A 12,331-nucleotide genomic window follows, 5' to 3' on the forward strand; every position below is an offset into this window, starting at 1 on the left:
GAAGGCTCCCCATCCTGTGGGAAGGCTCCCCATGCCTGTGGGAAGGCTCCCCTTGCCTGTGGGAAGGCTCCCCATCCTGTGGGAAAGGCTCCCCATCCTGTGGGAAAGGCTCCCCATCCTGTGGGAAGGCTCCCCATGCCTGTGGGAAGGCTCCCCATCCTGTGGGAAGGCTCCCCATGCCTGTGGGAAGGCTCCCCATGCCTGTGGGAAGGCTCCCCATCCTGTGGGAAGGCTCCCCATGCCTGTGGGAAGGCTCCCCATCCTGTGGGAAAGGCTCCCCATCCTGTGGGAAGGCTCCCCATGCCTGTGGGAAGGCTCCCCATGCCTGTGGGAAAGGCTCCCCATGCCTGTTGGAAGGCTCCCCATCCTGTGGGAAAGGCTCCCCATGCCTGTGGAAAGGCTCCCCATGTTATAGAAAGGCTCCCCATGCCTGTGGAAAGGCTCCCCATCCTGTGGGAAAGGCTCCCCATGCCTGTGGAAAGGCTCCCCATGCCTGTGGGAAAGGCTAGTCTTGAACCTATTTTCCTAGCTCCCCACCCCAGGCTTTTGCACTGTTGCTTCCACAGGGCTTGGCACTTCTGTCTGGAATAAATTGAGTAGTTTCCTCAGGCCCTTCAATACCACACAGAGCATGCAGACTGGGTGGCTTAGAAATAGCAGGCATTTAGTTTTCAGTCTGGATATTGAGAGTCCAAGACACAGTCGCTAACAGGTTCCTGTCCATCTCCTGGTTCCCACTCTGTCCTTGGTGAGGTGACGAGGGAGCTCTCTAGGTCTCCTGTGGATACTCGGCTCATTCATGCAGCTCCACCCTCATGACCTAACCACCTCCCAAGGCCTGACCCGCTGAACCATCCTGGGGTTAGTGTCCAGCACGTGAATTCTGAGGGAACACGTTTCGTCTGCAGCACCAGCAGCCCTGCTGCGACACAGCCTGTACCCTAGCTCCCTCCATTGAGAAGTGGCTTTAAATGAGTGTAGACACGGAGGGGACAGCTAGGAAGCCTGGGGGGGGGGGGGGTTGCATAGGAAGGACTCCTCTGTTTTCTCAGGCATCTTTAAGGTGACAGCATGGCCTGGCCATCTAGGTCATGGAGGTCTGTCCATATCAGGAGCCTCTGGACTAGGGGTGTCGAACTCAATCAGAGAAGGGGCCAAAATCTAAAATCCAGCCTAAATCGCGGGCCGAATGGTTTACTGAACAGTCATAAACTGTCATTGTGATGGAAATGCAGTGGAGTGCAGTGATGACAGCGCGGTGCGGGCCACATTGCAAGGCCTGGCGGGATGGATTTGGCCCGCGGGCCTTGTGTTTGACACATGTGCTCTGGACTCTTCTGATGTCCAAGAATGTGTGAGATCTCTTCCCTGTGTCCCTTATCTCCAGATGAACTGACTGTTTACAAGGTGCAGAACCTGCAGTGGACAGCTGACTTCTCCGGGGACGTAACGTTGACCTGGACGCGGCCCAAGAAGATGCCCTCTGCTTCCTGTGTGTACAATGTCTACTACAGGTGGGTCCTCCCCGCCGCGGGGCCCTGTCTCCTGCGTGGAAAGCAGCGCTGTGTTGTGCAGGGAAGGGTTCTGTGTGCCCCCCTCCGTGTGACCCCCCTCTTTCTGCTGGCCAGGGTGGTGGGGGAGAGCCTTTGGAAGACCCTGGAGACACACAGCAACAAAACCAACACGAGGCTCCGCGTCCTGAAGCCGGATACCACATACCAGGTGAAGGTGCAGGTGCAGTGCCTGAGCAAGGTGCACAGCACCAACGACATCCTGACGCTGCGGACCCCCGAGGGGCGTAAGTGCCGCCGTGTCGGTTTGTGTGGTGTCTGTGAGGCCTGGCGTGGCGTCTCAGTTTCCTGGGGTCCTCGACGGGCACGGGGCCACATGCCTCAGGCAAAAATGCGGTCCTGGCTACATTGCTGGACACTTATTTTTCTTAAATGCATCTTACTGATTTCAGAGAGGAAGGGAGAGAGAGAGAGAGAGAATCATTGATCGGCTGCCTCCTACATGCCCCCTGCTGGGGATCAAGCCCGCAACCTGGGCATGTGTCCTTAACTGGAATCAAACCCAGCACCTTTGAATCCACAGACCAATGCTCTATCCACTGAGTCAAACCGGCCAGGGAGGACATTTATCCTTATTATGTCACATAATTAGCTTACGAAGGTGCGTTCAGATTCTGCCCACCACTGCCCTGTTGTGCATTTCTTACTGAGTTTCTGTGTCTGCCTACTGTCTTCAGGGGTTTCCCAGTGCTTGGCACTTAAGAGCTCATCGTCCTTAAAATGCGAGGCATGTCAGAGATGTGTGGCCCGGTGGTAAAGACCCTGCCCAACACGCATGTCTCCAAGGCTCCCGCTTCCACAGCTCGTGAGCTCTATGTTCGCAGCTGCCACGAGGACCTTGTGTTAACACTTAACATTAACATGCTCAGTGGGCCTGGCGCTGAGCAGCTGAGCGGGTCCCCGGGGAAGCCAAGTGGAGAAGGTGCTACTCAGACCCTCAGGAGGCCCCGTGTGCCTCGGCCACTCGGGAGGTCCTGACAGTGCAGGCCGAACAGCAGGGCCTGGATTGGGGTTCCTGGGTGGAGTGCCCTGAGGTTCCCAGCTAAGGCTGATTGGTTCAATGCAAGCCAAAAGCGGGGGCTTTGGAAGCCTTGCTGAGGTCTTTTCCCAAGGAGTTCATCATGGGGAGGCCCTGGGAGGTGGGGAGACCTGGTGGGCAGAAGCCTAGTGAGCCACGACCAAGCCGAGGCCCGCCACCAGCCATGCAAGGTTTCCTGTCCTGTGGAGAGGTCACAGGCCGGTCCTGACCCTTCCTCATCCCCCCTCAGGGACTCCCCCAGGGGCCAGCGTGCAGATGTGTTTAACCCCTGCCTCTCTCCTAGTGCCCGACGCCCCTCGGAACCTCCAGCTGTCCCTGCCCCGGGACGAGGAAGGAGCGATTGTGGGCTGCTGGGCCCCTCCCGCCCACAGCCAGGGCCTCGTGCGGGAGTACATTGTGAGTGCCTCCTGGGCGCGGTGCGGAGCAGAAGGGTCTTCTGTGTGCAGATTCCCTGTGATGTGACCTCGTCAGGAGGGTCATCCCTTAGAACAGCCCACCTCCCCGATGCTCCTGGTCCCATCAGGTCAGGTGCCCGCCTTGTGACGACCCTTCGCCTACACATGTCTTCGCACGGCAGGTGGAGTACAGCCGAAGCGGTTCCAGGACGTGGGCCTCCCAGAGGGCCACCAGCAACGCCACAGAGATCAGGAACGTGCTGGTCGGCACTCAGTACACCGTCAGGGTGAGCGCCCTTCCTGCCTGGCTCAGGCTGGGCCGTGGGGAGGCACCCGTTGCCTTCCTGAGACCTTCCTTCCCGGCCCCCCCTGGAGTTGCTGTTTCTTTCCGTCTCTTCCCGGCATCCAGGCCCAGAGAACTTGAAGGCAGACTCGGCTCAGGGCCGAGGGCCCTGGGAGCGCTGCTCTGCCCGATGCTCGGCTGGCTCTCCAGCTCGTATGCTCCTGCACGCCCTCTCCTCTCCTGTTGCAGCCTGGCCTGCAGAGCTGTGCGAGGCTCTGCAGACGGATGCTGTGAGGTTCTTACAAAACATGCTGCCGGTATCCCCAGCAGAAAAAAGAGATTTTGTGCAAACATGTTTGAGACCATGGAGTACACACACAGACTCCCTCACACTGTAAGGCTCAGCGCCCGTTTTCACATATGTGCACACTTATGGGGGCACACACTCACTCCCTTGCTCCTCAGGAAAAACTGGCTTCATTGTCATAGTAACGTCCTGACCTCGGTGCTCAAGGCTCCTTCCCACCCCCCTACCCCCGGCTCCCCCGGCTCCCTGGCCCCCGCCTCTTCCCCTCTTCCTTCAGGTGTGGGGCCTCGGAGTGTCCTGCCCCTGTCTGTACCTGTGACACCCACTGCCCAGGCCTCTCTCCTCGGCCCCCTGGGAGCCTGGCTGTGGCTACGGCCTGTGTTTCCTGCTGAGTTCACTCTGTCTAAACAGGTGGCTGCGGTGACGAGCCGTGGTATAGGAAACTGGAGCGACTCCAAATCCATCACCACCACACGGGAGAAAGGTGCGTGGTTCCAGGCCGCAGGTCCAGGGCAGAGAGCGGCCTGCAGAGGCAGCTCAGGGCCTGGGGGCTGGGGAGGGATTCAAAGGTCACACGGCCTGTCCTCCGACACGGGCGGGGCGCCTGGGTGACAGAATGCATGCCTCCTCTGGGTGCGGGGACTTCCTAGGACGCAACATCCAGGGGTTTGCAGGCCGCCAGGCCTGGCCCGCTGCGTTGACGCCAGCACCCCGAACAGAAGGCACCTCTCCTCCACTTGTCCGCCTGGCGCCGGGCCGTGTCCCGACAGCTCCTCTGACGTGCAGGCGGCCATGTCCAGCCAGGACCTGGTAGGGACCGCCGCTGCCCTCATCCAGCTGGCCCCTCAGCACACCTGTGAGCACAGGTGAGGGGCAGCAAGGAGGCCACGTCACTTGTCACCTAGTCGGTGGCAGCGGAGGGGAGCCTGCCCGCTGCCCCGCGCCCGCGCCTGAGCCGCCGTGAACCTGCGGCAGCGTGACGGCCTGCGGCCCGCCTGCTGGGGGCCGGCACCCGTCTGGCGTGTGTGCCTTGTGAGGGCAGAGCTGCTCTGCTTCCTCCGCTCTGCCGCTGGCCCCGCGCAGGGGCCGGGAGACCGCTGGTGAGAGGGAAAGGAAGCGATTAAGTAGAGGCTCCGCACACAGACGGGGCAGGGGATGGTCGTGCAGTCCGGGGCTCGCGTGCTTGGGTATCCTCCCCTCGCCTGAACCTGTGCGCGCCGGCTCCGGGTCCGGAGAGTGCCTGTCCGGTGGAGGTCAGGCGGGGAGGCCGCAGATCCAGCGAGGCTTCGGGCAGGTGCTGTGGGCCCTGGAGGGAGGTGCTAAATTCACTGCCGGCGGCTTCCACTGTGGAGTCGTGTCCATGCACAAAGCAGCGTCGGACTAGGACGGACTGGCTGCACTGAACCAGGGACTTCGGGAGGTCAGCACACGTGCAGGCCCTGAACTCCGGGCACAGTCCATCTGCCTTTGCTCCTCTTAGCATCCTCATGCACGGCTTTGAGGAACCTGGGCTCCTGGCCGTGCTCTGGTTCGGGACGTGCAGGAGGCAGATGTGGACGCCCTCATCCAGCTGGCCCCTCAGCACACCGGCAGGAGTCAGAAGTATTGGTTGTGAAATATCCTAATGTTAAGAAGATGAAGGCCCTGGCCGGTTTGGCTCAGTGGGTAGAGCATCGGCCTGCTGACTGAAGGGTCCTAGGTTCGATTCCTGGTCCAGAGCACGTACCTCAGTTGCAGGCTCCTCCCCAGTCTGGGCGTGTGCTGGGTAACCCATTGATGTGTTTCTCTCACATCGAGATTTCTCTGTCTTTCCCTCTTTCTTACACTCTCTCTAAAAATTAGTGGCATCGACCAGAAGCACCAAGTTAGTGATGGGACGTGGTGGGTGAACTGGAAGTGAGAGAAGCCGTGTTCAACATCACTTGTGGCCTAAGAACCACTTTGTTGTTTGATGTGAATCGATCTCTGTTTCTCACTGATCCCACGGGTCTGACCTGCTGTAGCGGAGGAGCGTGTCCGTGGAGGTGGCTCGCGCCGCGTGCCTGCAGCACAGCGGTCACGCAGGTTAGGTCCCCGCGGCACAGCCTGACCGCCGTGCTGTCCCTTCCCCTGGTGGCTGTTTCCTTGAGCGCAGCGTCATCAATGGCTGATGATCTGGGAAATGCCAGGCTCTGCCGTCCCTGCCAGCAGGTGGTGTCCACTCCTGAGGAAGGTGCTGAGACGCTGCCTGCACACGCATCCCCGAGCCCTTCAGGCGGGCAGGAGCCCTCAGCTGGTCAGGGAGCGTGAGAGCCTCTGCCCGCCGCCCTCCCTGCAGCTCTCAGCTGGAGCGCGCCTCCTCTGGTCACCAGGCTCCCACGGGGCTGCGCAGGAAAGGAGAGGAGGGGGGTGCTGAGAGCTAGACTGGCGTCTCTGCGGGGTGCCCTGGCCTCCGGGTGTAGCTCGCCTCTCAGGCTCCGGCTCTGGACGATGCGCGGCTTCTCATTAACGTCGGAGCAGGAGGTTGGATTCAGGTTCACCAGACACTGGACCAGGCTCTCGTTGCCAGAGCTGCTATGTATCTGCTGCAGTCCTCCCAGGGGGACGAGGCATGGGGTCCTTATTCGTGGCCTCTGCCTGGGGCGGCACGGGTTGTTGGGCATCAACATGAAGGAACGTTCTCGCCGGAGTAGCTGCCAGGAGAGCCAGTGAGCATTGGTGGCCCGGCGGCCGGGATGCCTCAGCCCGGGGCACAGGGCTGAGAGAGGCAGCACGGCACCAGCAGCCCCGGAGGCGCCTCTCTTCGCCACCGGAGGGCCGCGTCGTCTCGGTGGAGACGTTCATCCTGCCATCCTCCCTCTACTGTTCTCATTCGCCCTCCTCCCTGCCATCCTCACTCACCGTCCTCACCGTGGTCACTCACCCTCCTTACTCACCGTCCTCACTCACCCTCCTCACCATCCTCACTCACCCTCCTCACTCACCGTCCTTACTCCCGTCTCACTCACCGTCCTTACTGCCTCGTCACTCACCCTCACTCCTCCCTCCTTACCCCGTCCTCACTCACCCCTCACTCACCCTCCTCACTCACCGTCCTCACTCACCCTCCTCACTCACCCTCCTCACTCACCGTCCTTACTCCCGTCCTCACTCACCGTCCTCACTGCCCTCCTCACTCACCGTCCTTACTCCCGTCCTCACTCACCGTCCTCACTGCCCTCCTCACTCACCGTCCTTACTCCTGTCCTCACTCACCCTCCTCACTGCCCTCCTCACTCACCGTCCTCACTCACCCTCCTCACTCACCCTCCTCACCGTCCTCACTCACCCTCCTCACTGCCCTCCTCACCGTCCTCACTCACCCTCCTCACTGCCCTCCTCACTCCTCATCACGCCCTCCTCACTCACCCTCCTCACTGCCCTCCTCACTGCCCTCCTCACTCGCTGTCCTCACTGCCCTCCTCACTCACCCTCCTCACTCACCGTCCTCACTGCCCTCCTCACTCACCCTCCTCACTCACCCTCCTCACTGCCCTCCTCACTCGCCGTCCTCACTCATCCTCCTCACTGCCCTCCTCACTCACCGTCCTCACTGCCCTCCTCACTCACCGTCCTTACTCCTGTCCTCACTCACCCTCCTCACTGCCCTCCTCACTCACCGTCCTCACTGCCCTCCTCACCCTCCTCACTCACCGTCCTTATTCCCATCTTCACTCACCCTCCTCACTGCCCTCCTCACTCGCCGTCCTCACTCACCGTCCTCACTGCCCTCCTCACTCACCCTCCTCACTGCCCTCCTCACTGGCCGTCCTCACCCACCGTCCTCACTCATCGTCCTCCCTCTGTCCTCACTGCTATCCCTTTTGCACTCTTGCAGTGGTCCCGCCTCCGGACATCCGCATTGACAGCTGCACGGATAGTTCTGTGAGCTTCACCCTGGCCATGGCAAGCGACGTCCAGGTAAGGCGGGCGCTCCGGCTGCCGGCGGGCGATGGCCCAGTGCCGGGAGGGAACAGGGACCGGGGCCAGTGACGCTGAGCCCAAGGCAGCTCCCCCATGGAGAGCCTGAGCCTGAGCCGCATCGGAAGGGGGCGCCTCACTTATGTTCTGTCCTTCAGTGGCTCACGGCCCAGCCCAGCCTGCAAGGCCGGTGCTGACATGGACGGGCCCGCGGTGTCGGCGCTGTTGGGTTTTCTGGTGTTAGTGCTGCTACTCCACCATGGACGCGTCTTACAAGAGTCGGCTGCTTGCAAGCACATCCACCCTCTACCCTGTCCCTCTCCCATAACCCCTGTCCATCTCCCATCCCCCCATCACCCGTTTCTCTCCCATCACCCGACCCTCTCCCATCCCTCCGTCCCTCTCCTATCACCCAGTCCCTCTCTCATCACCCCCATCACCCGACCCTCTCCCATCCCCCCGTCCCTCTCCCATCACCCCAACCCCCGACCCTCTCCCATCCCCCCTCTCCCTCTTCCATCACCCCACCCCCCAACCCTCTCCCATCCCTCCCATCCCTCTCCCATTACCCCACCCCCAGTCCCTCTCCCATCCCCCCCGTCCCTCTCCCATCATCCCACCCCCTGACCCTCTCCCATCCCCCCGTCCCTCTCCCATCACCCCACCCCCCGTCCCTTTCCCATCCCCCCGTCCCTCTCCCATCATCCCACCCCCTGACCCTCTCCCATCCCCCCGTCCCTCTCCCATTCCCCCGTCCCTCTCCCATCCCCCCGTCCCTCTCCCATCCCCCCCGTCCCTCTCCCATCATTCCTGTTCCTCTGCTCACCGGACTCGCAAGGCCACTCCCCATAGTCACTGCGCCCCAGGTTCTCGGGTTCTTTCTTGCCTGTTGCTCCTCACATCATCCTGTCTGAGAAGTAGGGAGGGGTGGGGGACAGACAGACAGTAGCCTCAGAGTCTCTGCCATTCCCTGCGCTGCAGTTGGCTGTTAAGCCCTCCTTCTGAGATGGCGTTATGTGGAGCGTGTCTGTCCGTCTTTGGTCTCGAAGTGTTCTTGGTGTGTGCCTGGCAGTTGTTGTGTGTCTCAGGCCTGGAGAAGTTCGGCTCCCCTGCGCCTGGGCCTGCGCTCCTGGGAGCACTGAGTCTGAGCAAACCTCTTGGCCTTGACTGCAAGGACCATCTGCATCCCGTATCTTTAACCCCAGGACCTTCTCAGATCCCCTCCTGCCGTCATGCACTGACTCCTGTCCGTTCACTCTCCTGAACCGCTGCCTTGCTGAGTGTGTGCTGTGTACTGTATGTGGCCTCCCCGGCTGTGGAAGGGTGCACTGCGCTCACTGCAGCACAAGCGGAGCTCGGTCAAGGCCAAGGGAACAGCCGCCATCGGGGAGTGGCAGCTGCGCTGGCGCAGGAGGGTGCCTTCTCTCTCGTTGGGGATCTGTGGCTGACTGGTGATGTGTTCTTGTCCGTGGCAGGTGGATGGCTACGTGGTGAACCTCTTCTGGGCCTTTGACGCTCACAGACAGGAGAAGAGGACTCTGACCTTCCGAGGGAGCACGCTGTCCCACAGAGGTAACCCCCGGAGCGGTCTGAGCGGAGGCGGGGCTCGGCGTGTTTCCTGGCAGCAGAGCCCTGAGGGATGTGAGGGGAGGGTGTGGGCCGGAGGAGTGACTCCCGACTCCAGGGAGGGATCCAGAGGCCCCTCCCAGAGGGCTCTTAAGGGAAGTGGGAGACTTAAAGGGAAAACACGGAGTGAAGCCAGATGAGCCTCGCGTGGATGCTGTCTGGTTCCCAGGGAAAGGGCTCCTACATCAGCCCGGCTCCTCCTGCTTCCGTTTGCTCTTCTCGGCTGCTGTGGTGCGAAGGGCGGGTGCGTGGTCACGTTCGGGTTCTGTGGGTGGAGGGAATGGCGGACAGGGCGGCTGAGGAGGAGGGGCATTGTCTTACTCCCCTGCCGACAGTGTGAGTTCCAAGTCTCAGTTAAAATGCTCACATTTGAAAATGGGCTTGAGGAGACTTTTTTTAATCCCCACCCAAGGATATTTCCCCCTTGACTTTTAGAGAGAGGGAAAGACAGACAGAAACATCGATGTGAGAGAGACACATTGATGGGATGGGTTGCCTCCTACACAAGCCCTGACCAGGGCCTGGGCTGGGGAGGAACCTGCAGCTGAGGCACATGCCCTTGGCCAGAATCGAACCCCTGGGCCCCTCAGTCCACAGGCCGACGCACTATCCACTGAGCCAGACCAGCCAGGGCTCCAGGGAAGATTTGGATTCTGTCAGGGAAGACCTCCAGGATGAAGACTGCATGTGGGTCCTGGGGAGGTTGTTGGGGCGTCCTTCCCCCCCACACACACCTGTTTGCAGAGCTGTTGGGGGGGGGGGGGTGGAGAAGCTGCCCAGGAGGCTGTAGAACAGGGGTCCTCAAACTTTTCAAAGTGGGGGCCAGATCACGGTCCCTCAGAGAGCTGGAGGGCCGGACTATATGAACTACTAATTCCTACTGTAACACCTCGGCTGCGCTCACTGCCCAAAAAACCTGGCGGGCCGGATCAGACTCCTCTGCGGGCTGCATGTGGCCCGCAGGCCGTAGTTTGAAGACGCCTGCTAGAAGAATAAAAGTGATGTTGGGCACCTACTGTGCGCCGGTGCTTGCTTGCCTGGGCACGCAGGGGGGGTGGGGGTAACCAATACCAATCTGTAGGCTTTGGTCGCACGTCAGCAGGAAGGCTGGGCGCTGCCTGGGGCGCGGAGGGCTGGCTTGATGCTGCCAGCACTTTGCACGCATTCTCTTTAGAAGTGCTGTTCTGTTTCTCACACAAAGCTGGGCTCTGAGTCTGACCGCTTGAGTCTGGGAACGCATGGCGCGTGTGGAGCTCGGCCCCCGGCTGTGCTCTCTGTGACGAGGACACAGTGTAGTGACCATTCGAACTTCCCCGGAAAACCACCTCAAACTTCAGATGTCTCTAAACCACAGCAGATCTATGATCGGGACACATCTGTGGAGTTTTATGGCTTGCCTTTTTCACTTAACATACAATTGTTCCTTCTCATTAAATATCCTTGGAACAACTGTGAGGGGCTCCGTAGAAGTTCATGGAACACACATGTGGAAGGTACATTATTTCATGATGCCCATCCTGGGGCCCTGTGATCCAGTGCAGTTTTTCTGTCTGATAAACAGTGGGATGAACACAGTGGGGTGGGCCCCTCTGACTCCATGGGATGACTGGATGAAGGCGAGGCTGCTGTAGGGTCATGAATGAGCAACTCTGAACGCTCCTGTGCAGTAACGGAAGCCTCCTACCTGTGGGTCTCACTGAAGCGGAGAGCTCGCACTTGAAGAAAGGATGTACCCGTTGGGACACAGGTCCTCGACTCGCACCCAGCTCCTCGCTCTCCCACTCCTGTCTCCACAGTGGGCAACCTGACGGCTCAGACGTCATACGAGATCTCTGCCTGGGCCAGGACCGGCCTGGGGGACAGCCCCCTGGCGTTCGCGCACATCGTGACCAAAGGCGTCCGCCCGCCGGCTCCCAGCCTCAAGGCCAGAGCCCTGAACCAGACCGCGGTGGAGTGCGCCTGGACCGGGCCCTGGGACGTGGTGAGTGAGCCCGGAGTGCGCACCCTGATTCTGCTCCGCAGAGAGTCCGTACCCCTGACTCTAGGTCTGTGCTCTGTCGCTGTTTCATCCTCTCTCCCCAAGCTCAGCTACCCTCCCAGCTGGGCTACCTATGGAGGTGCCTGGTGTCCCAACCCAGCATCCGCCGCCCTCCCTCAGCCTGGCCCCCAGAGGAAGGGCCTGCTGTGTGGAGCGTTCGTGGAAGAGGCTGCTCCAGTCCGTGGGGCTCCCCTGGGCTCAGGTGTAGGCCTGGTGACACATCTCCATCCCCTTCCATCAGAGGTGACTCCCACCAGGCTGCCTTCTCTGGGCGCCCCTCCCCCCCATTCCAATGTCGCCACTGCACGTGAATGCTGGCCTCTGTGCTTGGTCTTCCACGTGCACTGTGACCCGCTGTGACTGAGCCTGTGCTGCTTTCGGAATCTGGTTGTTACTCCCCACCAAGGGGAGTGTTAGGTGGGTCTTCCCAGGTTGGGAGCCCTCGCCTGCCCTGCCGGCGTCCTCCCTCCTGCTCTGCGCCGAATCCTGCTCTCAGCTCCGTGGTCTCTTACCTCGGGGCTCCCGAAACGTTTACAGTTGGTTCCATGTGGAGTGATGCTTCATTAGCAACTGCCTGATCTCATTTGATACTTTCTCTCTTCTTCTTTAAAGATGTATTTATTGATATCAGAGATGAAGAGAGAGAGAGAGAAACATCAGTGATGAGAGAGAATCATTGGTTGGCTGCCTCCTGCAGGCCCCACACTGGGGATCAAGCCTGGGGCATGTGCCCTGATCCAGAATGTTACTGTGACCTTCCGGTTCATACTAGTAGGTCGAAGCTCAACCGCCGAGCCACGCTGGCCGGGCTGTTTGATGCTTTCTAGCGGTTCTCTGAGCTCCTTGCAGGGAGCAGTGTTTCCGGGTTTGCCGGGTGGGAGAGCACCAGGAGCTCAGTCTGACATTGAGAACTAGGGCGTCCTCAGCGGAGAGCACAGCCTGCGGCTTGTCTTCCGCGGGTGTCCGTGTGCACGGGGTGTGGGGCTGATTCCTGGGGATGGAACGAAGTCTGCAGATAACTGAAGCTCAGCCATGAAGAAGGAAGGAAACGGGTGTCCGAGTGCCCACCAGTGGCAGGCTCCACGGACCCGCACACACCCTCCCACGGCCTCCTGTCAGCAGCTCGGGAACGT

The 12,331-nt window shown here is 60.6% G+C and overlaps 1 protein-coding gene across 2 annotated transcripts in view; it reads left to right on the forward strand.

The window, feature by feature from the left end:
* SORL1 (sortilin related receptor 1) overlaps positions 1-12,331 on the forward strand; it is a 139,204-nt gene that overhangs the window by 115,054 nt on the left and 11,819 nt on the right. The window contains exons 34-41 of one of the 2 annotated variants that reach the window (XM_036412607.2): positions 1,388-1,514; positions 1,629-1,798; positions 2,894-3,006; positions 3,188-3,292; positions 4,007-4,079; positions 7,452-7,534; positions 9,010-9,106; positions 10,957-11,141. In XM_036412607.2, coding sequence (XP_036268500.1) covers positions 1,388-1,514; positions 1,629-1,798; positions 2,894-3,006; positions 3,188-3,292; positions 4,007-4,079; positions 7,452-7,534; positions 9,010-9,106; positions 10,957-11,141 — 953 coding nt within the window. Of the gene's footprint in view, positions 1-1,387; positions 1,515-1,628; positions 1,799-2,893; positions 3,007-3,187; positions 3,293-4,006; positions 4,080-7,451; positions 7,535-9,009; positions 9,107-10,950; positions 11,142-12,331 lie in introns of both variants that reach the window. The other variant, XM_045572359.1, reaches the window with a different exon arrangement.

The sequence above is a fragment of the Pipistrellus kuhlii genome, unplaced genomic scaffold (assembly GCF_014108245.1).
Source record: "Pipistrellus kuhlii isolate mPipKuh1 unplaced genomic scaffold, mPipKuh1.p scaffold_m20_p_45, whole genome shotgun sequence".
Classification (NCBI taxonomy): domain Eukaryota; kingdom Metazoa; phylum Chordata; class Mammalia; order Chiroptera; family Vespertilionidae; genus Pipistrellus; species Pipistrellus kuhlii.